The sequence below is a fragment of the Cavia porcellus genome, unplaced genomic scaffold (assembly GCF_034190915.1).
Source record: "Cavia porcellus strain 051 isolate PalLab524CR breed Dunkin Hartley unplaced genomic scaffold, mCavPor4.1 scaffold_16, whole genome shotgun sequence".
NCBI classification, from domain to species: Eukaryota; Metazoa; Chordata; class Mammalia; order Rodentia; family Caviidae; genus Cavia; species Cavia porcellus.
Window position 1 is genome coordinate 2287197 of NW_026947499.1, and position 27681 is coordinate 2314877.

Genomic DNA, 27681 nt, shown 5'->3' on the forward strand with positions numbered 1-27681 from the left:
TGTGTGAGCATCCCACGGATCCTAGCAGTCCTCACAAGTACCCCAGGCCAAGGCTCTGGTGTTGATTGCCTTGTTTTCGTGTGAGACCCTAAAAGACTGGTGTGCCACATAGCTGCCATGCAGAGGAGCTGAGACTCACCCCGAGCTGCCGTGCCACCACCTGTGGCACCATGGTGTCTTTTGGAAGATGCTGGGATGGTGGCACTCCAAAGCACACGGAGACTTGCTGTGAGTTGGCATCCAGGGTGCTCCCTGGGTACCAGTAGTGGAGGGGCTGCTTCGGTGCCAGTAAAGATGCCAGCACTGCAGGGCTGTTCCCGAGTCGCCAAGGAGCCAGCATCTCCAGGGCGAGGTCCCAGGTCAGCATCTGCCCCCGGCGCGAGGCCAGAACTCGGGCTCTGAAGTCTTTCATTAAAGTTGTTTATTGGACTGGCACAGGCTGGTGAAACTTATTAACTTGATAGAAGATGTCATCCTGTGAGACGTATTGACTTTATATAGTCTCATATGTCACGGGGGACCATATGCCAGACCAAGCTGGGAATAAAGAAAACAGAACTTGTCGGTTCTGGCGGCGAGAAGGCTCACATAAGGCGGGGTCTGGGTGGCAAGCATGGCAGCTTCCAAGGTGCCGCAGGCTGAGAGGCAACCAGGGCACCTGGTGGGGGTGGGCCGGCCCCTCACACCCTTCCCTGAGGGTCTCCTCCTCCACGCGGGGGCACTGAGATGGGAGGCGGGGGGCAGTGGTGCCGGTGCTTCTTAGTCCTGGGAGCTGGGTGAGTGCTTAACCCCCTGGCTCCCAGCATCCTGGCCATCTGCTGCCATGTGCAGATCTCCCCAGAGCTGGTGGTATAAAGCAAAGCCAGATACTGTGTTTCTTGTGTGGTTTTAGTGTACAGAGGCTGCTGGAACAGCGTGGCTGGTGGTCGCAGCCCCGTTGCCCGTTCTGTTGCCCTCAGAAGCAGGCAGAGGTGAAGGGGGCCGGAGCATCGGGCGCTGCTGGGTAGCTCGGCTCGGGGTTCTCCCGGGTCTTCCACAGAGGTGCCGGGCTTCCTCACAACACGGCAGCCTCAGGGCTGCGGAGGGGGCTTAGGTGTTCACCCACGGCCTTCCCGGCCAGGCTTTGAAGGTCACAGAACGTCACTTGGGCTGAGTGGACAGTCATGCAGCAACAGACGGCCACTCAGTTCTGAGGGGAGAGACAAGGCTGCCGTGCCCAGTGGGGCATGGTGAGGTGGCAGAGGGGCCTGAGAGCCGCTGGAAACGTCTTTAGGGATGCCCAGCACCAAGGAGAGGCTGAGACTGTGCACACAGCACCGGTGCAGGAAGACCCCGGGGCCGTGCTCCAGTGGCAGACCCCCACCCAGCACCCCTTGCACGCTCCTAGAAGCACCCGTTTCCTTGGGGACGTCAGGGCAGCGGTCCTGTGATGATGATGGCACAGGATGGGCAGCCAGAGGCCCTGGAAGACTTTCGCTCCGTCCTCTTCCTGTCTCTCCCCGTGACCCCACCCCACCTGCAGCTTCCGTGAATTACAGCGAAGACCACGGCCCGACCCATCCTGGGCCTCTACCTTTGCCACCGACCTCTGTGGCATCCAGGGACTCTCAGCCTGAGCTGGATGTGGGTGAGGAAATTGTGTGGATGCCATTTGTCACACCATGTGTCAATCAACAAACTCCTTTCTCTGAGAACCCGTGGTGCCCCAAGCTTATGCCACAATCAAGAGGTTTTCATGAGTGGCTGTTTGCCGTCTTCCCCTCCATCGTACCAGAAGGCCGTTGCCACGCTCTGCTGCGACTGTTTACCCTAAGCAGCTATGAGCACGGTCATATTCCAGAACTCTTCAAAAACCAGTAGCGGAGTACATTCTAAAGTGTGCAATTGAGACTGCTTAAATGAATACTAATGGCCGTTTTATTTACCATTTTGAATGAATTTTGCTTTCTGAAAAGCCCTTCTCATTTTATTACCTGCCTGATTTACATCCCGCCCTAGAGGCGAGTCCCCGGAGCCTGGTGCTCTTGAATTAAGGGTTCTGGAGGCTGCTGCAGCTGCTTCCGTTCCAGGGAGGGGACAGAGTGGGACAGGCATGGCCTGGTGTCCAGGGAAGCACACTGACCGGCCAAAGAAAGCGCACCCTGGGAATCCCTGGAAATGCTCGCTGATTTACCAGGCACCATGAGGTGGGACACAGCCCCAGGCACACCCTGAGCAGGGCTGCACCCTGTGGAGCTGTGGGCGGGCAGGGCCGAGTGACCAGAGTTCAGAGGCCGCTGGAAATAAAGGCCTGCCTGTGCCACGCCCACGAGGTCTGTTTAGCAGAGGCTGAGGGGTACAAGCCAGGGCTGGTGGCCTTGGAGCAGCAACTAGCCCCATTCACAGGTCTGCCCCCGGGAAAGAGGCTCCTCTGCTGGGAGCCCCATACCTGGGGAGTGCGGGCAATCAGCCTCCTGAGGAAACGGGCTTTATTTGGGTTGAAACTGGCCACTCTTGCACAGCATTTACATAATGGGGAACAATTTTCCCGGACAATAACCCTTTACTTGGATCTGCACGGTGATTTTAAAACCAGAACACATGATTACAAATTGGGAGATTTCACGGGATATTGTGGTTGCTGGAAAAATCCAACAATCTGACAACATAGGGCCCCGGTTCCCACAGGGGAGGGGAGAGTGGACTGGAGTTAAGTGGGTGCATGCCGTCTCCCCACCACTGCCCCAGGAGCTCACAGCTGGGGAGCAGGCGCACCCCACCCACTCCCTGCTGTAGCTGCCCGGTGCTTGGGCCTCTGAGGCTCCTGCTTAGAGCTCTGAAGCTCACGGGGATGCCTGGGTTGGGCTCTGCCAGATCCGGTACCCTGTCAGTCGCTGCCCTTGAGCTGACCCCCAATTCCACAGCCTCTGCTCGCTGGTCGCAGCACTGCAGAATGCCCCGGGGCCCCACAGGAAGTGGAAATCCATTCCAGATCCTCCCACAACTTTAGTTAAAAAGGAAGTTTGCTGGCTGCCTCAAACCAGTCCTGGGTACCTGCACCCCACAGCTGAGTCGGGAATAGGGGGTGGAGCCCACAGCCTCCTGTTCCCGCCTCCCGCCTAGCCTCCTTCCTGGCCGCTTGTGGGCCGTGTTCCCCCACTTCTGTGCTGGGTGTGTGGACAGGCAAGATTGGGAAGGCCAGGAACTTGGACTGGGGTGTCCCAAGCACCCCGTGAAGCAGCCCACTTAAGCCCCATAAATCAGAACAGTGATGATAGCAAAGGAGGCACCCAAGGAAAAGGCACAGTGTAGAGATAAACAGGCCAGAGTCTCAGGTGGGGCTGGTCACTCTGCCTCTGCCCGACATCTGCTAATCTCTTTCCCGGCAAGGGCAGGATCCTCCGCTGCTAATGCCAGCGACCTCAACTTCAAAAGGAGCTTGAGTTTCAATTGTGTTCCTATGATCGCTTCTAATTCCTCGTACACACAGAAGTTTCTTTCATTGATTTGTAGACATTAGAGCTAATTTCTACAGGAAAACGATTTGAAATCATTTGCATCTGTGTTGGGCCACGTGCTTCCCGCTTTGAGCATCCCCATTCTCTCCCTCACCTGCCTGACTGTGTGACTCCTCGGTTCACGAAGCCGTCAGAAAGATTGACGGACAAAAAGGCACCCAAAGCATTTTGTAAAAGGCCAGGCGTGCTGTGAAACACACAGAGCGTTAATCTGCATGCTGTCAGGCGCTGCGGAAGGTGCAGAATAGTTCTGTTATTTAGGTTGCTGCTTTTAAGATGCTGCGCTTGCTTCTAAAAGAGATTTGCACAGAAATGTTTTAATAATAAAGCCTAAAAGAAAAGCATAAAGTGCAGAGGGGGAAATGCCTTAAGGAAAGGTGCACAGAGCAGCCCAAGTGTGCGCCTGCAGGGAAAGCCAGCCCCTCCGTGCCAGCCTGGGATGCAGCATGCCAGTCTGGAGCCCTGGCCAGCACCGGTCTTTGGCATTCCCCTGGAGGACGAGCTCAGAAAAGCCCCGAGAGGGCCGGGCAGGATCTCTCACTGGGTCAAGCCCCTCCTTCCCATCCCGGGATGGTCAGCTCTGCCTCTCTGCCACACAAGCATCCACAGTCACTTGCCTAATTAGCCCCAGCTGCTCCAGCAAGTCCTGACACAAAGGTCCAGAGCGGACAAGGGGACAAAAGAACACTTGGATGATACTTCCTAAGGGGCGGAGGCCGAAAGGGCCAGGCCCGTCCCCCAGCCCCAGGTTCTCAGCCCCCGAAGCAGTAGGGCGGGCTTTGCTCTGTGCTGGACTCTGGGTGGGCAGAACCTCTGGACAGAGCGCTAACCGTGCTGCTGGTCTCAGTGCCTGTGGTGGAAGTACAGACCCCAGAGGATGCAGGTTCTGGTGTGTTCTGAGCCGAGGCTGCCACATGGCTGAGCAGCTCAGACTGCCGAAGTGCTGATCCACGGGGCCAGGTGGCAAATGCCACACAGTCTGCTGTGTGGACCAGGTGTAAGCTGTTTCCTGAGAATGGGGTGTTGTGGTTTGTGTCTAGGTGTCCCCCAAGAGCCTCGTGTGCTCACAGACAGGCTTGGGGAAAGGGACTGGATTATGGGGATGATAACTGACTTACTTTAAGTTTTGGCTGTTGGGTAGCTCACAGACAGACAGCTTCAGACAGATCATTAGGAGGTCCTGGGCTATTCGAGCTGGCCATCATTTGGGGAGATTTCCTTACAAGATGTCCCTCCAATCACCCAGTAAGAGGCTGTCTCACCGTGGGAGGAGGAGGAGGGGCCCCTCAGCTCTGTGAGTCTCACGTTGGCCTCGTTGGCCTGGTGAGAAGGAGATCAGAGCAGGAGGAATCATTTGCAAGTGACTGGTTAAGAAAGACTTTTTTCTACCCTGGAGAGGAACTGGTACAGGAGGGAGAGAAGACATTTCCCATGAGGGACAGAGGCCCGGTCTGGCCTCCTGGGGCCACAGTGGGGAGCACTGAGCATCTGTGACTGCTTAGCTGTCTGTGGTGGGGGAAGCCGGGCCTGCGAGCCACACACTGGGACAGTCCCAGGAGATGAAAACCCCGAGTTCTCCCAGAAATCTGCACAAGCACCCAGAGGGGATCCTGCATCCCGACCAGCTTGGGACAGACCCGGACATAACCAAAAGTAGGCTCTAGACGCACAAGCACAGCCTCAGGGCATGAACCTGGCTCTGTGCCTGCCCCATCACCCCTGGGGCACAGAACCCTATGGATTGGGATAGCTGGGGACTCAGCTCTGAAACCAGAAGCTGGCGGGTGGTTAAGCTGCCTCTTCTCCAGGCTCCAGGGCTCTAGACGTCCTTCCAGAAGTCTGAGTTTTCATCAAGGACCTCGGGGGAGCTGGGGACCTGTGGTGCCCCTGATTGCAGTTCTCATAGAGTCGCCCTTGGTGTCCTTCTGGGTCTTTAGGTATGAGTGTCCTTGCACTGAACCTGCCCATTCTGTTTTCTGTGACCACGGCCACACCGGAACCTGAGTGGCATCAGCTGGGCCCGGAACGCCCAGTTGGCCGTAGCCTGCACTCCTCCCCGCAGCCTCTCTTGGCCCCTACTTGGTTTCTCCGAGTGTTTGGCGGGGGAAGTCTGGTGGACCTGTGGACTGGGTCACTGTAACACCACGCTGAAAATCCATTGCAGAGTCCCTGGGGCTCAGTGGTTCACAGCGCAAGCATTAGCGCCTGGCTCCTGTGCCGTGGATCAAACGCCTAGGCTGGGGCAGGGACTCAGGCAGCTGAGACAATAGGCTGTTGTTCCTGTCTTTCTACCCCGGGCCTCAGTTTACCTTTCTTCACCAACAGTCCTCCCTGCTCCAGCCGAGCCACACCCTCCTTCCCCACACAGGTTCTCTGGGTCCCACAGGACTTGTCACCCCAGGGCACCTTCCTGCACCACAAGGGCCACCAGCCCCTCTTCCCTCTGCTGCCAGGACACACCGGGCCCTGGCAGGACACAGGTATGCAGGACGGAGGACACCTAACCCAGCGGGACCCTTCCTCATCCAGACCCCGGCCTAGTTCCCACTCAGCACCTCAGAGCCGAGGGTCCTGGTAAGACAGGCCAGGGTCCCTGGCCCCAGGCAAGTGCATACATCTGGTTGTTCTGAGCTTCTAGTTTGGGACAATGTGCCACACAGCGGCAGGTGACCTGTCCACCTGACCTGCGCCCCAGAGCGGGAGGGTGGCCCTCACTTGGGCTTCTGCATCACTGCTGTCCTGGTGCACGCTGTGGTAGCTGTCAGTGCTTTCTCGAGGCTGGGTGAAGAGTAGGTGGACGGGGCACAGATGGAGGCACGGAAAGCCTCATCCAAACAGCCGCCCCGGGTGGTGTGGCCGCCGGTTCCTGTGCAGGAGATGCTGCCACAGTGGCTGGGCGTGTGGGGTCCCAGCTCTCACACCACTGCGCCAGGGCCACCCCAACGGCTCTCCTGGAAGGGCGGTGTTATCCCTCCTGAGAGATCACTTCGGGGCTCAGCGGGCAGCAGGGCAGCCGCACCCGCTGTGCCCACCTCGGGTCCTGCCCCACGGCACGACTGGCCTGCAGATCGGAAGGCAGCCAACCCTGGCTGCCAGCGTGCTGCTGGGGTTCAGAGTCGGCACACATGGGGTTCAGAGATTCCTCCACGAGGAGCAGCCCGCCGTGTTCTCCTGACACAGAGATCTATTTACATACACAGACTCTGCCTGCTAATTAATGAGTTTGCTTTCATTTGTATAATCAACATAATCTGGCCGGTTAATTAGACTTTACGCATGTTCCATGCCCAGGGGGCTGAATCTAGCCTCTGGGCTCCTGTGCAGGAGGAAACGGGCGCGCATTTCTTTTTGGCCAAGTTTTCACCTGCAGAAGCCTCACGACCACCTCGTGCTCCAATGGCATCCCCAGGTGTACTAAATATCCCCTTGGGGCCATGAGGGTGACAGTGCGTGCTGAGATCTGAAGTTGTCCGGGGTGCCAGGTGCTTTCCCTGGTTACACTCTCAAAGAGTCTGGCGGACTTAGTTACTTTCTCTGGTGGGACAGCTCATTTGGACTCACGATGGTTAGACAATTAAGCCCACAGTCAGCCGGCTTCAGGACAGAAACAGCAGGGAGAGGGCTGCTCACCTCACGGTGGGCAGGAAGCAGGCTGGAGAGGAAGAATGCACCCTTTGAGTTTGTGCCCCATGGACCCCCCCCCTCTCCTAACTGCTGGCTCAGCACACTGAGTGCAGTATCCCCTGCCAGGGTGCCCCCGGGCCAAAGGAGCATGGGTGTTTGCAAACAAAGTGGAGAGGCAGAAGATTCCCCCCTCCTTCCTTTCTTCGGCTTGTTTTATGGCAGCTTTGTGACATTCACTTAAAACCCTGCATCCAGGGGTGGGCCACTTCACCCCCCAGTCCGAATCACACCAGGAAAACAGTGACAGATTGCATTGAGGGCCTTAAACGCGATCTTACTTTCTGATCTTAAGAATCCAGTGGTGGGAACTCCAGCACATACTGAATCAGTACACCTATCCCCGTGGATCTGTAAGGTTCATGTCTGCTCATGAAACATGGAAAAGAAACATAGACACTAGGAAAAAAGCTAGCCTTCCTGACTGTATCTCATCTTGAATTTCACTTAACTTGTGAAACTTGTAAAAGCCAACGGCTGAGGGGAAAACGTCCCGTCAGTGCTGCTGGGTGTATGTTTTATTAAGCTATTTGCAATTTGAAGATTCCTGAGCAGCAGCAGGGATACTAAACCTAGAGGCTTGGAGCCAGCTTTTATAACAAGGGAACCCGGTATCATTCAGCTTGCAAATTACTTTCTTCTCCTCATGAAGCGATCTTACCCAGACTAACATGCGGAAGGAACAGGCTTGATTCCACTTAGAAAGCACAGAATGGCCATCTGATCATATGCACTGGATATATTTGAACCTGACCTGAGGTCTGCCAGCCTCTCCTCATGTGAGGCTGCCATCTGCCCGACTGAGAACGGACACACGCCCTTGGTGGTGACTCTGAGACACCGACGGGGGCCTTAGGGACAGAAGGTGAAGGATGCAGAGGCCCTAGCCCCGGCCTGACCACTAATGAGATGGGATGGAGAGAATGGGAAAGCGCCCAAGCCCTCGAGCTCTACCCTGCTCTTCTCTGTCCAAATCTGAGGTCACCAAGGTAAGAGGAGCTGAGTTACGGCCAGGATTGCAGGGCAATTATCCCCTGGCAGGAATGGAGCCGCCCCTCCCCTTTCCATCCAGGAGCAGTGGTCTCCGGGGGGCCAGACTGTCCCCACCTCAGGGACCAAGGACTTCACTGCAGCCACTCTGAGAGCAGAGTGACCGGACCCTCTCCCAGCCCCCAGCCTGTGGGAAGGTGGCCCTTTCTATGTTAAGCGGCCAGCCTGTGCTTTCTATCAGCACTGCACCCGGCTCTCCCAGAGGTCACCCCTCCCCACAATGCTCTGTTGGGAGTCTGCCTGCCCTTCCTGGCTTGGCTCTCATGTCTGTGACCACCTGGCCAGAATATTCCATACCCAGTATCATTTCCAGGCTGATTTGCAGTAATGAGAAAAGAAAATCTTTCTGTTGTCACAATACAATGAGACATAATATTTGCTATGAAGGAGAATCACTTTCATTTTCTTTTTTGAAGCGAAGAAAGATTTCTGTGCAAGGCAGTGTCACGCCCTGCGGCATAAAACACGGGAGCAACCTCAGTGTTCAAAAATGCCGGGTGTTCCCGTCACGGGGTGGACTGTTGCGGGGCCATTATTTTTAGGAAATACTGTTTAAGAAATGCAAATTGTTTTTAAGAAATACTGATAGGCAAGAGAAAGTGATTCCAATATAAATGAAAATATGAACACAGGTGAGTCTTAAAATCTGTGTGTCTATTATGATTCCAGGTTTGTACCGTGGACCTGCTACACCTCTGGCATACACGGAGGGTAGCTATGTGCGGGGCACCAGGAGGGAAGCAGCCAGCCCGATACCAGGGCAGGACCCTTGGGAAGAGGGACGCTGTGGTGTGTTTTCCTTTTTCTCATGGTAACTGAGATTTTTAGGCGTGTGTGCTGGTACATTCAGGACATGAGGGTTTTACAGGATAATCCACCAAGTTCGTGGAGAACTTCACGCCTGCAGCCCGGATTCTATTATCACAACCTGTTAGCACCTGTCTTTAAATTGCTTCTCACAAGAGACAGGCCTGAGCCTTTGTACAGAAATCAGCAGCTCATCAGAAAGTGTCCTTGACTCTCCAGAGGGGAAAAGCCCCGAGAGGAAGAGTTGGGGGACAGAGGTATTGGCCCAGGTCCTGTGGGGTGACATCACTCTGCCCCAACGCCAGATCTGGGCCACCCTAGAAACCTGCTCAGACCTGCCTGGAGCTGAGGGCTGCTCAGCGGGAGAGGGCGCTGCAGTTCCTCTGTGCACCTCCAGGGGGCTCTCCTGACTAATGGCTCTGGAGCAGCAGGGAAGGCAAGGCTGAGCTGGCCTCTGAGCAGGACCTGGGCACAGGAGCAGGACACATGACTGGTGCCTGAGGAAGTGTTGGGGGCTGCTTACCTGTTGCGTGCACCCGGGCTGAGGCGCTGGCAGGCCACCGTGGTGGTGGCGTGTTTCCCTCCATTGCTCACCTCCTGCTTCACGTCCCACTGCCGCGGCTCGCTGGTCTGAGCACTCAGGATGTTCACCCCCTTCTTCACCTTGGCTCTGTGGGGAGATGGTGAGAGACAGGACATTAGATGGGACCCAGTTCCTCCCAGCAGTCCTGGTCAGGTCTAGTGCACAGCATGTGGGTGATCTGGGGCTGTGGATGAGGGTGCAGGGGGATCCAGACCTGCCCAAGGACAGGGATCAATGCCTTATTGTCCAGTTCCAGGGTGAGGGAAGGGGCCTGGGACCTTCCTGAGACAAAGAGGTGGTGTCACCAAGTGTCTGGTTCATTGTCCTCAGGTGGGACATCAATGTCCTGCAGGGACCTTTGGCCATGTCTGGAGACATTTTTGGCTGTCACATCTGGAAGGCAGTGAGGTGCAGACCTCTAGTGGATGCAGGCCCAGAATGAGCTAAACAGCCTGCATGACCAGGGGCACCCCACATCATAGAATGCCCGGTCTGAGGTGTCAGGATTGAGAAAGCCTGGTCTAGGGTTGTACCTTACAGACACTATTTTCATAAACACCAGCTGTTGCCACGGGGCAATGCCCAGCCTGTTCTGCACCACAGTCCCCCAAGGCCGCTAAGGTCAAGGGCACCAGCAGAAGGCACAGAGCTTCTGGGGAGGAACACGGCGGGTTGAGCCCATCTGAATGGATCCTCTCCCTGCAGTGCTCCTTACAGGAGCAGAGGGGCCGTTTTCAGAGACATCAGCGCTGCTGCAGCAGCAGATCTGGGCCACCAGGAAGCAGGTGCAGTGTGGGAAAATGAATCCGCAGAACTTCTCATACCCTGTCATCCAGAAAAGCTAAGAAGCAGGATGACTTGTGCACCGAGTCCTCCTCAGGAACTGGGGTGCCGGCTGAGTCTAAAAGGGGTGGGGTGGGTGAGGACCGAGGTGAAGAGGATCAGAGCTAAGTGTGTTTATGCAGCAGCCAGGTGAGAACAGGGCTCCTTTCTCTACACAAAAGGGCGACAGCCTGGACCTACGATCTGCCCAGAGCCACCCGGCAGAGGTGAGAATTGGGGTACAAAATAGAAAGCTAGGGGGCTGGGGATTTAGCTCAGTGGCATAAGCGCCTGCCTTGCAAGCAGGCAGTCGTGAGTTCGATCCCTGGTACCAATAAAAAGGAAAAAGACAAAAAAAAAAAAAAATAGAAAGCTAGGGACCCCCTGACTTAAGTGGGCTTAACATGGGAATTTCTAGATCTTTATCCTTCAGGCTAGACCTTCAGTTTCTGTGTCAGTCAGTTTTCTGTCATGGAGAAAATCAGTTTAAGAGGGGATGAGTTTATTTGGCGCCTGGCTGCAGGCATGGTCACTTGGCGGTGTGGGGAAGGTGTGGTGGAGAAACCTTCTGCTTCAGAGTGGCCAGGAAGCAAAGAGGGGTAGAGGAAACAGCAGGGGCCCCGCATGACCTGCAGTCATGATCCCAGTGACCAACGTCCTCTAACTAGATCTCGTCTCTTAAAAATTACACCATCTCCCAAAATATCACCGGCTGGGAGTCCAGAGGACAGTTTGCCATGTCCTCTTGCTATGAAGTCTGCCTCACACAAGCTGAGAAATCATGGAGCCTAGTGACCATGGCCTGGAACATCTTAAGCCAAGAGACAGAATAAGTCTTTTATCTTCAAGTTTATTTCTTCAGATGTTTTGTCACAGTAACAGAAAACTGACTAATATAGAAACTGTTAATGGGGTCACTGCTGTGGATGTACCTGGTAATGTGGTTAGGAAACCTTTGAAGTTGGGCTGCAGAAGGAGCAGGTTATAGGAAAGGTTATAGAAACAGAATGGAGCATCCTTAGAAATCTGTAAGATGATCTTAATGGGCAGGTCAGCTCAGACCTCCAATAATCAGAATGATGACAGGAATGTGGACAGTTGGGGCCAGGCTCAGGAGGTCTCAGATAGCAGTGAGGACAGCAGGAGGAACTGGACTAGAGGCCATGTGTGTTGCAATCTGCTAAAGAACATTCCATGCTTTGCTTATGGTCTGAGACTGTGTGAGGCTGGTGTGAGGTGACAGATGGCTAGTTTATCTGGTGGAGGAAATTTCAATTCAGTGAGCATTTAGACTAGCTGCATTTAACCAGATTTAGAGTGAAAACTGGGAACAAAGATCAGAGAAGGATTTGAAATATTGCCGTTCCATCAGAAATAAATCCGTAAAGCCAAGGTTAGGGAAGGCTTGAATGTTGAAGACATTCATGCTATTAAAAGGAAGTCAAGTGCTTTGCACCTGGGCAATCAGAAAGATGCTTTGAGGGCATCTCAGGAATTGGCTAGGCTCTATTCATGGTAGGGCCAACGTTGTAAAAGTGAGAACTCCGTATATTACTTGTTACTAGGACAAAATACCTCATACCCACAAATTAAAGAAGGATAATATATGTTATCTCACAGTTTGTAGAGGTTTCAGTCTATAGTCAGCTGACTTAGAGGCAGGGTACTAGGGTGGAGGAATATGGCGGAGGAGAAAGCACATGATCGGGGTGGGGAAGGAATGTAAACCATTCCAGGCTACCTCCTTTTCCCATCAGGCTTCGCTCCACGACATCACACACAGCTGTAAGCTCATTGGTGAACTAATCCAGTATCACACACTCATAGCCCAGCTTCCCCAAAGCCCCTCCTGTGAGTGGATAAGGCTTTGCTGAAGCAATATCCAGATATGAGCATTGGCCCTCTTTGAAAGACTTTGCTTTGAGTGCTGGGCGTCTATTTGCACAGGCCAGCCTAGAAAGTTGTTGACCCAGGATTTGTTTCATTATGCTTGGGCATTTGGAAGTCACCATAGCCATGGCCCAAGGGGGCCTGGCTTCTGCTCATGCTGGCGGCAGACTTTGGTGCTGATGATTTTGCAGCCATGCAGAATGCAAGCGTTGCAGGGCATGAGGGCTTCTACCCAGATTTCAAAAGGAGGCCAGTGAGGTCAGGAAGTGTGTGGCAGGGTCAGAGACCTTAGAGAAAGTCTTAGAGGGGACAGTCCATACAGTTGTGAAGAGGGAAGTCAAGGATTCAACTGAGACCTTGTTATAGGTGTCAGGAATGTGGAATGTTTATCCAGGAAAGCCACAGTCAGGAGCAGAGTCAGCTTGAGACAGCGTCCATGTGGGCAGTAACTGGAAAGGCCCAGGAATGGAGCTTCAGGATTTAGTATTTGTCTGGTTGAGTTTTGACTTTGTTTTGGTGTGGCCTTTTTTCTCTAGCTTTGTACTCCTCCCATGTACTTCTCTTCCTGTATGTATGTTGAAAGTATGCAACTTTTCTGCTCATTTTTACAAGAGCTCAAAGCTGAGATTCATTTTAAGTGTCAGAGGAGACTTTGGACTTGGACTTTTGGGCAATGTTGCAATCATGATTCTTGGAGACTGACTCAGACCTGTGAGATGGATGCGAGACTTTGGGGTCTAGGTGTGAGACCTATTTAGATCTAAAATATCCTCTACAAACTCTTGAAGACATTTATGTAGATAAAGACTTTATGAACAAAACACAATCACACAAGAAATATCACAAAGAATCACCAACTGGGATCTCATCTCATTAAAAAGCTTTTGTACAGCAAGAGAAACCAGTGAAAGACTGAAGAGATAACCTACAGGGTGGGTAAACATTTTTTTTTCCAGCTGTCCTGCAGACAAGGGACCACTATCTAGAATATATTTAGAACTGGGAAAAAAATCAGGGTCCTCCCAAATTTGAAGACACCATCCATAATTGGGCATCTGAAATGAATAGATACTTCTCAGATGAAAAAGTAGAAATTGCTACTAAATATACAAAAAATATTCAACATCATTGGTCATTCAAGAGGTGCAAATTAAAACAATGCTGAGATTGCATCTCACTTCAGAGAGAATAGGTGTTGTCAAGAAATCAACCAATAACAAATGCTGGAAAGGCTGTGGGGAAAAAGGGACCTTCTCCACTGTTGGTGGGAGTGTAGACTGGTGCAACCACATGGAAGCCAGTGTAGAGATTCTTTAAAAAACTAGGACTATAGGTTTCATTTGATCTAGTCATTCTCCTTGTTGGTATTTTCCTGAAAGAATTAAAAACATCCTCACACAGTGATGCATAGAAACCTAAGTTGATAGCCGCACAATTCGTAATAGCTAAATCTTGGAAACAACCCAACTGCCCATCAGCTAATGAATGGGTAAAGATGCAGCTTTTTTTATATGATAGAATACTACTCAGAAGGATACGCTTGAAATGTTTCTAGGCAAATGGATGCACCTTGAGACCGTGTTAAATGAAACAGTTAGACCATCACCTTCAATATTGTACAGCTTCTCTTACATGAGAAACTCAAAGCATAAATAAACAAGAGAGCAAAATATATGATGGATAACAGGAAACAGGGCAACAGACCATTTGCAAATGGGAAGGGGTCCAAGAGATGGCGGAGGTCGGAGGGGGGAAGGTGTGACACGAATTCAGAGGGGTTGTGCACCCGTGCAAGCTCTCCACTCTGAATATAATCATTATGTACCGCAAACACATATTAATAAAAATCAAGGTGTAGAAGAAACATGAATCAGATTTTAATTCTGATGTTAATCAGCCTTTAATTTTTGCACCTGTGTGGCAAACAGAAGCACAGTTACGGTGATACCTGGGTTGTTGAACGGCTCCAACCTTGACTTCTCCCTCCCCAAACTGCAGAGTCTGGAAGAAGTTGGCTGAATGTTCATAGCTCTGCTGGACAGATGGACCGAAAGTCCAGCTTGACCAAACCTGTGTGGCTGGGAGTGAGTCACACATGGCATCTGGTCGCACACACAACGGGGTGACACTTTGGTCTCGGAGGATATCAGGGTCCAGAAGGGTGAACTGCCATATGCAAGCCAAGAACAAGGGTCTGGGACGGCCTGTCCCTCTCAGCCCCAGGAGGAAACCCTGCCAGTAATCTGATGTCACTTCCCACCCCAGGACAGAGGCACAATCCATTTCTGGCACCCAGGCTGTGCGCTCTGTTATGGCCCTGCTGGCACACGATGCAGGGGCCAAGGTTAAAGGAAAGAAGCCCAGATAACTAACTTATCCGACCAGCTGGGCCCCTGGAGCAGCTGCCACCAAGCAAACTATGCACCAGGCAGACAGATTTGCACACAGATTTGCATCTGTAGCTCCCAGCCTGCCAGCCCAGGGCTCCCCACCAGCTCAGTGCTGGGGGCCGCATCAGGAAACCCCACTGAGCTCCCCTCGGAGGCAGTGTGTCTGCAGCCCAGCAGTGAGGGCTGGGCAAGGCTGTGCGGGGAGGAAGCTGCTTGTGTCTTTTCCCAGCCTCATAGAGCTGGGTGGGCTGCGTGGCCCAGAGCACTAGTGGATTAGGGTGCCCAAGTTAGCAGAACGGCAGACATGTTGCCGTGCTCGTGACCCTGACCTCTGTGGGCTTTGGGAGCTGAGGGTGCCTTACAGGAGGTCAGATATGTACCAGGGAGGTCAAAATGTCCATTTGGGTCCCCTAAGCTTTGCCACTCAGCTCCCACCCTACACTGTGGCCTGTCTGCACACTTGCCACAATTTATTTCTTTTTCTTTAAGTTACAGCCCTCTCTCTGCTCACCATAGAGAAGTTGCTCCAAAAAGGAGCCATGTGCTTGTAGATGCAATGATGAACAACACAGCTTTCTCCTCCAAATGCACGTTACAATAAATGGGACAGTGTAAGAAGAAAAACTGTTCACAGAGCTCACAAAATGGCATTTCTGTGCCAGCGTGCATACCACACTGCAAGAACGGTGTCCGTGCGATCTGGAGCCCACGGGGAGAAGTTGCCCACGGCAGGGATGCCGCAGTGCAGTACGGACAACGGTTTCCGGCTTCCTTTTTCTCACTAGGACCCCTTTCACTTGGTCCCCCTGCTCCGCCAGCGACTTCCAGAGCTGGGCCCCGCCAAGCAGCCTGGGCTCAGTGTCCTTTTCCAGGCCAGCACCCGGTACCCTGTTCACGGTACTACACTTTATGATCTTTACATCACCTGAACGGAGATTTCCTGGCGCTCTTGATGGACAAAGAGACTCCAAGAATTAAGGGGTGCAGACTGATTGCAAGATCATGAGGAAGGTTATGGGATTGCCGCTGTGGTTTCTCGAAGTTCTGTGTGTGAACCTGTCATGTGCATGCGTGTGCGTGCGTGTGCGTGCGTGCGCGTGCGTGCGTGTGCGTGCGTGTGCATGCAGGGAGGGCCTGCACTCCGTCCACTGGAGCTGTGCAGACAGCTGCATGCAGCCAGAGGCTTTCCCACCGCAGCGTCTTTTTTCACCTTCCGTTTGCTCATCCGACAATGACGCCATTTGGCTACTGCCTGCTGCCGCCTCAAGTCTGTGTTGATCTCGGCTGCTCACAACGACCTCACCGACGGCATCCATCAGCTCTCAGGCCGGGTGGAGGGGCAGCCGGCTTCCAGAGCGCCGTTGCTGCTTCAGGTCCCCTTCTTTATTTTCCCTCTTTCGGTCCCCAGCAATGTGCCACACCCTGGACCCCAATCTTTGCACAGAGGAGGCTCACACACAAGACAAACATCAGGGCCGCATCCTCCTAGGTTTGCACCTGAGATCTCCCCTGCTTTGTGACCCTGTCAGTCTCTTTCCCTGGAAACTTCAGGCCAATCCATGCAGTTCGGTGGGAGCTCAGTGGGATGCTAGGTCTTTAGGAATTTTGCAAGCTGGTTAAACACAGCAACTAGTCCAATATAAATCACACCCACTTACGATGGCGTAATCTATGTAAGAAGCAAACACGTGCATATAACAAATGCACAGAACACCTCATTTCCTGGTTATTTTATGCACTGTGTGGTGTGTGTCCAGAATCCTGAGCCTCCCGTGTCTCTGTGTGTGTCAGAAAGTTCTGGAGTGGGGAGGGTTCCAGACGCCTCCTCCAGCTCTGTGTTTGGACACTGTTTTGGCAGCTGATCTTGGCGATGGTGTGGGCGTCTACACCCCAGCAGCCGGCAGGGGCAACCAGTCAGGGCTCTCCCCAGAGCATTTCCTAGAACACCCCATCACGGGCTCTCCAGGATAGTGTTACAGAGGCAATTGGCACAGAAAAACAAACCCAGGATCACGCCTGGGAATTCCACTTCATCCTCTGCAAATCACAATCGGTCTGCGTGCAGATCTTGCTGTGCACACAGAATGCTTTTGTCTGTACATCCCAGACCCTCGCACCCATTCCCTGCCCTTCTGTCCTGTACACCACACACCTGGCACCTGACCTCCAAACACAGGGCACGCACCGCCCTTCCCTTCTCAGTCCAGTGGAGCTGGATGAGCAGCAGAATGCGGGCCGTGGGAGGGGCTTCTGAGATAAAACAGAATTACCAGTCTCCTGCCCTGAGAATCTCTCTAATTATTGCAAAGATAATGTTTGCAAAATTGGAGAATCCAAGTAATAGTCTCAGTAGCATTTGGTTGTTAGAGGCTCACAGCTATTTTTTTGCTGTTAAAACATCTCCCCTCTTTAATAGAATTGGCTGCAGGCGGGCCGGGGATTGGACCCAGGCGCGCACTCCTATGAGCTACACCTTTGGTGTTTTTTATGATGGCCTCTCACTAAGATTTTGAGATAGGAAATCACTTGTCTCGCAGACTGTCCACGGTCTGGGTTTGTCTGCTCTTGGTCTTGAGCAGGGTGTTTTCTTTGGTCTTCAGTGTCTCTTTCCAGCTGGCTCAGACCAGCCCCACTGTGTGGCGAGCTCAACCTTCCAACGGCAGCCCGGGCTCTGCAATGTTTAGTGCAGACAGAGTCGTCCTGTGCCACCACAGTCCCCTGCAAACTGTTCCTGGGAGGACAGTGCCAGACCGGTGAGTGCTGCCCAGGGTGAGGGGACAGTGCTCGGGGCCCGTTGGGAGTGGCTGAGAGAAGATGCTCAGCCCCGGAAGGGCCAGTGTGCAGAGACTCACTCATCGGCCCAGGAACTGAAATCCTGGCAGTCCCAGCAATCACGCAACCATCCCTGAGCCAAGAAATGCTCTCCAGACACCGTGCTTCTCCAGGACAGGAGGGAGGGTCCTTTCATGGGTTCACATGCACGCACGTGTACACAGGTGCACACCACCACTGACTTGATGGACGCCAAGACGGCCCTCAGTCCAGAGCCGCAGTGCCCAGAACGCATTAATAATAAACAGCAAACAGGGCAGAGCCCATGCAGCTCGCTCTAATGCTGCCCTAAGTAACTTCTTCCAGGCCTGTGCACTGCCCCGGAGACGGCTCGGGCAAGGGGAGGCCGGCTCGTGGCAGCTGGGGCATCAATATTGACGAGGCCGACCTGCTGGGCCATGGCCATGAGGGAGCCCTTCGAGTCTCCCTGTGCTCTCCCCAGCAAGGCCCTGCAGATGTCTTCCTAATCACTCAGAGCAGGGCGCTCACAGCCCGTACCCGGCTGGGCCAGCAGCATCCGGCCTGTCCTGGATCCCTGATACCCAGGAGCATTTCCTCCCTTCCTTGTGCTGACCCACACTGAAGCTTCAGGTCTCCCCCACCACTGCTTTCCAAACCCTGCAGGCATTGTGCCGCCCAACTTTCTCAGCTGTGGCAGAGCCGTCCCAGAGCCTCCAGAGGGGCTGCACTGTGACCCTCTCCCAGCTTGCTGGGAAGTTGGGCAGCGGGCGTGGGACTGCTTTAAGCAGTGCGATACTGACAATTCCACTACTCTGGGAGGCAGATGCAGGAGGATCACAAGTTCGAGCCCAGCCCTTGCATCCTGACAACTTAGCAGCCTAGCAAGACCCCGCATCAAAACAAAAACTAAAAACAGGGCTGGGGATGCTGCTCAGGCTGGAGAGGGGGGGAAAAAGAGAGAGGAGGATGCACGGTGGAAAAGCATTTCCCACCAAAGGGCCCGTGCTCTGGGCTCACCCGGTGGTCTTCCCTGTGTGACTCAGGGTCCAGAGAAGCCCTGGCTGGAGACGGACTGTGAAAGGACCAGCTGTCCCGCTGCACCCTGGGGTGGGCTCTGCTTCTCCGAGGTTGGGGCCTCTCCGCCTGGCATCAGGCACCGTTTCGATGCTGGGCGAGAAGGGACTTGCATGGTGGGCTTGGCCAGCTCCCCCTAGGCTGATGCCAGATGGGGCACGGCTGTGACCGCTCCTGGCAAGGGCAGTTGAGCCACTGCTCCTCAAGGAGGGGCCGTCCCTCATTCTCAGAGCTCTGCGGGCAGAGCAGGATAAATATGCTTCCCCGGGCGCCCTGACAAGCAGTATTTCTCGGCTGGGTGAGCGGACAGCTGGCATTTGCCCCACAGCCCATGTATTTATAGAGCTCTGACACAATACCTGCGGGGCCCCTGTGGCTGCAACACATGCCCTTTCCATCAGAAGATGGGAGAGCGAGCGGAAGGGCCCCACACCTGGCCTGTTCAGGAAGATGTCTCACCCACACGCGTGCCCGCAGCCACCGAGCGCCATGCGTCACGCGTGGTCGGTCGTCTCCCGATGGACAGAGCACGGCTTGCAGCACCTCTGTGATGAATTCCACCCTACAGTTCACCTTTGGGGTTCAAGCTCTGTTCTTGATGGAGGAAGGGGGACCAAGATCGAGAATCTCCAGAGGCGCAGGAGACAGCACACATGCGAGCTGCATCAGGCAGCGGGCAGCAGGCAGTGGGCAGTGGACAGCGAGCGGGCAGGGGGTAGTGGGCGGCTCTCGAGGCTCCTGCAGCTCGGATGACAGCCACGTGTCCTGGGAGAGCATTCTGGCCACCGTGCTTGTCACAGTGACACCGACAGTGCTGTGAGGTCACAAAGGGACCAGGCTGGTGTTTCCATGCATTACCCAGCTTTTCCCGAAATGCCCCCAGCAGAAGGACACCATTGCCTCACACGTGGGAACTCCCTCCCTTTGGATGACAAAGCCCCGCTCTCCACCAGGGTCCTGCTCAGGGCCACTGCGCCATGCAGCTGGGCTGGTGCCCGTCCCAAGCTCAGGCTGCTGGCTCAGGAGTGCAGCAGGCTGCCAGCATGGCTGCTCTTCGATTTTACTCTTTAGCAAGGTTTCTGGCCGGACACTGAGGTGTGTGGCCAGTTTCCAGGGTCCGTAAGCCACAGAGCAAGCCCTGCTCATGTCCAGCGCTGGGTCAAGACTGGGAGGGTGAATTGGCCTCCTTTGTACACAGGTTGTCCACTCTGCATCACATAAGGGAAACAGGTCAGACTCCTGGTCAACCTGGCATGCTCTCCCAAATGCACCACGGATCCGTGAAATAGGGGGAACTGTTCAGAGAGAGAGACAAACTTGGATGGGGAAAGGAGGAACGAAAAAGGAAAAAAATATATACACAAGATAGTTAAGACAATCTGTTTCTTAGTCCACTGAAGAGAAAGGATTGTGTTGTCTGGAAAACTTTGCATGCCTATATCTTTTGCACTGAGTAAACTACTTTGAAAATAACAGTATGCAATGTATTAACCACTGTTTTCTCCTATTATTTTGTTTTGAAATTTTTTTTCACTTTAAAATTTTTTAAAAAGTTGGCATTTGAGTGAAAAAAAACCAACCTTGGCGTGGTACTCAGAATTGAGCCCAGGGGGCCCCTAGGCCGGCCGCGTGCTGTATCCTGAGGTCCATCCCAGGCCAGGAGCATTTTAAGCTGCAGTTCAGGGACATTAAATTCAGTCTCTGGTGTGGCCTTCACCTCAACCCCTCCAGAGGTTTTTCATTTTACCAAACTGAAGCTCGGCACTACCCAGCGCCCCCTCCCTGCAGCCCCGAGCAGCACATCCTCCCATCTGCTCTAACCAGCTGTGGCCACTCAGGGGTCTTTTGTCAGCCGGCTCGGGCAGTGTTTCTCCTCTGGGATGGTTTATTTCCTCTTGCTCAGCTTTGTCTCTGCCAGCTGCATTCTAGCCAGCTCTGTCCACCAAGGAGGCTAGAAACAAGCTATCTCCATGCAGGCACAGCCAGCGAGCTCTTCCCACCCCGAGACAAGGCGGTGGTATGCGGGAGGCAGTGGGGACAGCTCCACCCACCAAGCCTGCACTCCACACTCACGCAGAGCGATGTCTGCGGGAGGCGGGCAGAAGGTGAGCCACACAGGGGAGCTGGTGGAGCCGACTGAAGGGATGGCGATCCAGGTGTTGTCCTGGAGGAGGCCATGCGTGATGCTGGCCTTGCCGAGAGCAGATCTAGACACCGTGGGCACGTCCCAAGCAGGACTCCAACACCCACAGCCCTCAGGTACAGAGTGTGTGCACCATCTCAAGCTCAGAGCCGCCCCAGGTGCCAAGCCATGTGCCAGGCCACAGCCTTTCCATGGCGGTCTGCACCTCCCTGGCCACGCAGTGGCAGTTCCCCCGTGACTTATTAAAATAAGCCATCATGATGGGATTTTGAGAAATGAAATGCTAATATTTTAAAAATTACCAGGAGTTTAAAAAGCTACACAGGCAAAGTGCGTCTGTGTGCAAGGCCCCGCTCTCGGACATGGCTCAGGGCTCCTGCCTTTGCCCAGATGGACCGTGGATTTGCACAGAGTCAGAGGAATCTAGCCAGGCTCTCACTGTGATCTGGGGTCAGCCCGGCTCCTTTGCCACCCAGATCAGAGTGGGGTTTCTCTCTGGCTCTGAGAATGCCGTCCACCCTGTGTCACCAGGAGGAAGGGCTGGAATGGCTGGGCATGCTGTCCATGCTACTGTGATAAAGTCGTGTAGAAACACACACTTGAACACACACACACGTGCCTTCCACCTCTTTGGACAAAGACAGCCCATTTGAAGATGACTCTCCAGCTTTGAGACTTGGGAAAATTTTGTCTTTTGGAGAACATTTGACAAAGTCTGGGACTAGTTCCTGATGATCAGTTGAGGCACATGTTCTTGGCATGCATTGAATAGCAGCTAAAGTTGCTGCTAAAAGTTTTACGATATGCACAACCCCACTGCCAACGAAGAATTGTCTTGCTCTAAAATGTCATGCACTGAGCTTAAAATTCCTGGATCTAAGATGGTTGCTCCAGCACCTGCCATTGTATTTGCATCCCAGCCAGTGGGTGAGCGGAATGTCCACAGATGCACACCTTAGGAGGATATGACCTGAAAACAGCGCATATCCCTTGATCTCATATCCATGAGAAGGGAGGTGCTGTCTTTATTCTGAGTAGTCTCATTTCCAGCTGAGATTCAAAAGCTCTGTTCGGCTGGAGGAAGGAAGTGGACAAGGGAGGCTTTGCTTGCAGGACCTCAGAACTCACAGGGATAGTTTCACTGACGTTAAAAGGCACAAGAAAGGGATAGAAGTGAGTGTTTGATGCACGGAGCTAAAGCATCCATATTAGACCATGAGGACACAGATCTGAGGGAAAAGGCTCCCGTGGCCAGGATGCAAGAGGGTGGTAGGAGGGATCAAGTCCTGAGGGTAGTGGTGAGCCCTGGACTGCTGTGTCCTGTCTCACTGACCCCAGGCAAGGAAGGGGCAGCAGTCCCCTCCCAGCACGGGAAGACAGCGGTGACCCACTGGCAAGGGCCAGAAAGAGACAGAGGACGCATGAGATGCAGGTCCTGGGTGCTGACTCTGACGCCCGCCTCACTGCCCGGGTGGGGCACAAAGGAACCGAGGTCAGTGCTCACGTTAGGAGGGTGGATGTCGAAATCCACGCTTAAATTCATCCAAAGCAGAAAAGTCAGAACCGAGAGAAGAAGGGAAGAAGAGGGCGCAGGAGAAAGTGGGGGAGGAGGAAGCAGAGGAGGAGAGGAGGGAGGGGAGGGGAGGGGGAGGAGGAAATGGGACAGGGCGGTCAACCCCAGGGCGCCCCCAGGCGGTCAGTGTGTGTTAACAGCACCTTTCCTGGCCTCACCTTGAGTTGCAGGGCAGAGGGGAGAGAACGCCCAGCACAGCCTGCTGCCCACACACCTGGGCTTGGGCTGCTCGGAACAACCCCACTGGCACCCACTACCCCTTCGCCAGGCAGGCAGTGGCAGTGACAAGCACTCACCAGTGCCAGTGCGAGGTAAGGATGCGGTGGGCACAGGCCGTTGGGCAGAGGTGCCCTCCCGCTCACCACCTCCGTGCCCGCCAGTGTCTTTGCCCCTGCTTGGGGACAGCAGGACTCTGGCTTAGCCCCTTGGGCTGCCTGGCTTGGTGGGAACCAGCTCGACACTGGTGGTGCAGACAATGCTCACGGGGCCTTCGGGAGGACAGGTGACCGCAGGTACGGGGTGCAGGGGGTGAGGTGGGCATCAGACAGCATGGCCCAGAGAGCCCGAAAGCACAGGACTGAGAGACGCAGGACCAGGAGATGGCACCTTGTAACTGCTGTCCTGTTTTTATTTATTTAAAGCAACAGGAAATCGTCTCTCTTGGAAGAATTGGTCACCAAGGGCCAGGCCACTGCAGATGGCCAGTGTGCATAGCTTCTCTGCCATCATGTGGGTGCCCGTCAAGGTTTTACAGGAAGCTGCTTTTGGGATCCATCAACAAAAGCCAGTAAATAACAACTTGCAAAGACACTGACCGCCCTGCACTGAACGCTGCACACCACAAAGACAGAGAAACATCGACCTGGCCCGGGCCAGCGTGGCTTCGCTCCGGCCCCTGAGTTCCAGGCCTTGGTGGCCATGAGACCTGTCTGAGGCTGTAAGGATCAGCTTCCTGGGCCTGTGACTGGCCTCTGCCTATATTTCTCCTGCTGTGTCAACGACAGAGACCACCAGAAAACCAGTCCAGATTAGCTCTGTTTAACTGCAAGACAGTTTTGAGCCTTGAATGGGATTCAGGGAGCCCACCTGCCTCATTTTGAAGAAAGACCCCCCCCACACTCAGGACCACAATGCACAGACCCTGCCTGCTCTCCACAGAGGACCCACCATTCCTGATCTTGGGTGTTGGCCACCAGGTGTCCATCCATTCGGTGGACACCAGCATTGCTGTGCCCTTCGGGACACAGGTCCCCTTACTGCAGGTGTGCTGTATTTTGGCAGTCGACTCATAAAAATGATGTGGAAAATGTCTCAGGAAGAAATCCGTCCCATCTGGGGCTCAGGAGGACGGGGATTTGGCTGGGGCTGTATCCATGCAGACAGCCACATTGCCCCATGCCCCTTCCCTGCAGGAGAATTGTCACTTCCCCCCATGGGACACATGAACCCCCTAGGGTGCTCCACTGAGCAAACTGTGTCGCCACGGTGACCTAGGATGCTGGTGTTACAGAGCCACACCCCAGCAGTGTCCCTGTGAAGCCGATGCGTTGCTGCCTACAAGTACCAAACTGGATAGAGCTGTGCCAGAGTGGGCAGGATGACCTTGAGCTCCCATCACAATGACTCTCTGTCCCCAGTGCAGGGCAGTGACCCACAGAAAAATCCCTAGGGTCCCGGGAGTCCCTTTCCCTTTCAACACACATGTCTAGGACTGTGTTTATTTTGCAGGCGCTTGTCAGCGGAGAAGGGCTTCACGCCTTTCCAAATGAAGAGAGCCCCTGAAGTCTTTGCTGACTTGGGCTTGCTGGCCTGCTGGGGTTGGCAGCCCTGGGAGGTGGCCCCGGATGGAAACCTGACACAGACCCCCATCATCTGAGGGATTCACAGATTTTGCAAAGATCCGCCCTACCCCACTGCACCCCAACATTTCTGGAGCTTTTCCTACCAAACAAGCCAAGAATCGAAGCACGCAGACAGTGCCTCAGAGTTCTGCCCTTGAGCTCTCCTCCAAAAGCCTAAGTTGGGAGGTGATTTGGTCCTGTGCGAAGGATCAGCTGGTCAAACCCTTGCACACAACCGCAAGGACATGGCTTTCTTCTCTAGATCTTAAAATTTCAGCTGTGCCCCACTAAAGTGCACATTGGTGCTAATTCAAGCAGTTACAGGGTGATGTCTGTGGCTGGGACATAAAACATCAGAGCAATGGTGTGGGATTTCTGGGGTGCAGTCATGGAAGGCCACCCCGCTGCTACACTGGCCTGGAACGGGCTTGCTTATGGAGCCCAAAGCTGCCATAGAAACTGACCCAGGAGAGACCCTGGGAAGGGGCCTGTCATGACTGAGAAGGGGTAGGGAGAGAGACAGAGAGAGAGAGAGAGAGAGAGAGAGAGACAGAGACAGAGAGAGAGAGACAGAGAGATGGGAGGAGAGAGACAGAGGGAGACAGAGAGACAGAGGAAGAGAGACAGAGGGAAAGGGAGAGAGACAGAGAGAGAGGGAGAGAGACAGAGAGAGAGAGACAGAGAGAGACAGAGGGAGAGATGGAGAGAAAGGAGAGACAGCCTCCAGCGCCCCGTGTTTTGACCCCAGTACCATTGTTTGTTTGCAATCATGAGGGTCTGTGACCTCCAGCCAAATCGTCCCCAAATCCCCGGCCCCAGCAACCAGGATGGAGAACAAAATGATTGGTGTCTCTGTCACGAACCGCCATGGCTTGAGGCTGATCCAGAGCAGCCAGGGCTCCACCACTGGGCCCGGGCCACTGGCCGTGTGACCACAGGTGGGAGGCTTGGTCCACCTGGCTTCCATCCCCCGCCCCGTGGCACGAGGAGGGGACAGAGCTGCCTTGTCACACAGAGGAGGGGGAAGCAAAGGCGGGGCACTGCTCAGGGCCGTCCCCCCTGCGACCCTCAGCCCTGCTGCTGTGTCCCTGAAATATTCCACCCAGCTAATATTCCACCCAGAGGGCGCTGTCAGCAGCACAGAAGTCCTGGTGGGCACCGTTAGAGGTCCCTGCTTCACCCTAGGATGGATACGCTGAGACCCCAGGACGTGAAGGGTCCTCGGAAGCCCAGCGCCTTGCAAGCTGAGCAGGCCAGGTGCCGTCTGGGATGCCCCACCCGAGCAGCGCTGCCGGGAGGATTTTCCTGACTTGCAAACTGACATCCTGCTCACAGTCTCTCGACCTGAAAGCCTCATGCATAGCTAAGGCGGCCCCTGATGGAGCAGACCCGCTGCGAGAGCCTCTAAGGACTCCTCGTCCTGTACGGATGTTATTATTAAAGGAGGGAGCCTCCAGGGCCGCCCGCCCCGGAGTTAATGGCACCATTTTGGCGCGAGGCCATCTCTGCTGAAAGCCTGAATAATGAGACGCACTTTGCCTTCACGTCTGCACGATGCAGAGGTAATGGCAGGGCCATTATCCCGGCCTCCGATTCACACGGCTTCTGAGCTCCACGACTGGTTAAGTGGGGCGAGCCGGAGATGCCTGGGAGGACCCAGGGAGGACCGGTCTCCCTGGAGGATCTCTCTTTTCTTCTCTTTGCAGGAATAGCAATGGAACCCACAGCCTCCACGGATGGCACCCTGGGACTCATCAGCTGGGTGCCCGGCACCATGCCTGGGGTGCACAGTGACAAAGGCTGCCACCGCCCCTGGGGAGTTTGTCCCCCTCAGGGAGGCAGACCTGGTACCCAGGGACGCCCTGAGAGGTGAGGTTCTCAGTGAGGTGTGCACCCGGAAGCCAGGCCCTGGCCGGGTTAAGGGTGAGGTGCACAGGTGTCTCTCGGGCCCCAGAGCTCCTCCTCCCAGCCCCCACTGACCCGCACAGTTGCTCTGCCTTCCCTGTCTGCCTGGCCCACACCTCACGGAGGACCTCACCTCTCAGGGCTTTAGAGGCCCCTCCTGTTGGTCCCCAAGGGCAGAACAACATGTCTCGGGTGGTTTCTGCAGAGTTTAAGGTCAGCCCTGAGTCTGCCACTCTGCTGGGAGACCGTCGGGTCTGAGTTATCCGCTGGCATTTGGAGTCACACGGGAGCCTGGTGAGTGGAGGAAAGAGTTACTGCAGGTGTGATGATGATGGACCCCCAGGGCCGGTCTAGTGGCACACACCAAAGTGGGCAGGAAGCCTCTCTGCCTGCATCCCAGACGGACCGCAGGAGAGGTTCCAAGATGCTGCAGGACTGAGGTGTGATTTGTGTGTGCACCTCGGCCCCACGGTGGATGTATCCGCTCTGCTACCTGATGGTCCCTAGAATAAGATTTTCAATACTGGAGTTATCTGGTCCGAGGGAACCAGGAAATAAAGGTGTGAAAAAGCAGGCAAGAAATAGCACAGGGCTTCGGTGTCTGTGTGGCCTCCTTCCCATAGTGTGTTAGCTAGGGTTGTCAGTGTGGAGGCATGATGTGCATGCCTGCAGTTTTTATGGCTGTATAATACCCCGATTTTTGGCTCTACCATGTCTGCTCATCCTTTCCTTCATTGATAGACCTTTGGGTTGTTGACGCTGTTTGGCTTTGATGAAGAGTATTCCTGTGGGCACTCGTGGTAGAGATACAAACAAAAGGTGACTGAAAAATAATGCTTGAAACAATTATTGCCGTAAATGTCACATTGCATTTATCTTCCCCTGGCTTTGGGCACACTTGTCCTGCTGTTCCTGACACTTCGTGAGTAGCTCTGGGGTGCTCTCTGGTGTCTTTAAGAGTTGTGGCAAAAGCTTGGTGCGTGTTGCTGCCAGGTGTCACCCAGCGGGAAGGCAGGCTCGGAACACCGTAATGCAGTGTCCTCATCTGTCTCCTCACCAGCTCTAGGACATCAGGGTCTTCCCTGAAGTCACACTGACCAAGGAAAGTAGACATTTCTAATTGATTTGGGGCATTGCACAAGGCAGGGCAGGGTAGCGATTGAAGACAAGGTGCTGGAAGCAAGCGAGCAAAGTACTTGGGGCCAGACAATCGCAATATGTCTTTCACCGTGATAAACGCTTTCCAGTGAAACACCGTTTCCTGATCACACCTGCTAGGTGAGTTATTGCAGGTGTGCTCCTGAGACTGGAATCCCCGGCCATCGGATAAGTCTGTGTGTCTTTCACAGGAGCTGGTGCACTGCCTTCCAAAGCGTCGTGCAAGTCATCCTCAGAGATGTGCTTACCTTTGTCCATCTGTTTAAATTGAGTCACCGGCCGTTTTGTTGTGGAGCTGTAATAATTCCAAACTCCTGGCCCAGATACTCAGCAGTAACCACCTGCAAATATCCGTCCCAGTCTCTAGCTTGCATTTTCTACTTTTCCATCAAAGTTTCTTTGTGTGCTCTTTGACTTATAAAACTTCCTAATTTTAACAGAGCCTAACTTCTCTGTTCTGTTTTTTTTCCTTTC

The 27681-nt window shown here is 54.1% G+C and overlaps 1 protein-coding gene across 1 annotated transcript in view; it reads right to left on the minus strand.

Moving 5' to 3' along the window:
• Nucleotides 1-27681, minus strand: part of Tmem132c (transmembrane protein 132C) — a 230680-nt gene that overhangs the window by 65025 nt on the left and 137974 nt on the right. Inside the window, exon 3 of the mRNA XM_013150245.3 lies at nt 9559-9705. Coding sequence (XP_013005699.2) covers nt 9559-9705 — 147 coding nt within the window. The remainder of the gene's footprint in view (nt 1-9558; nt 9706-27681) is intronic.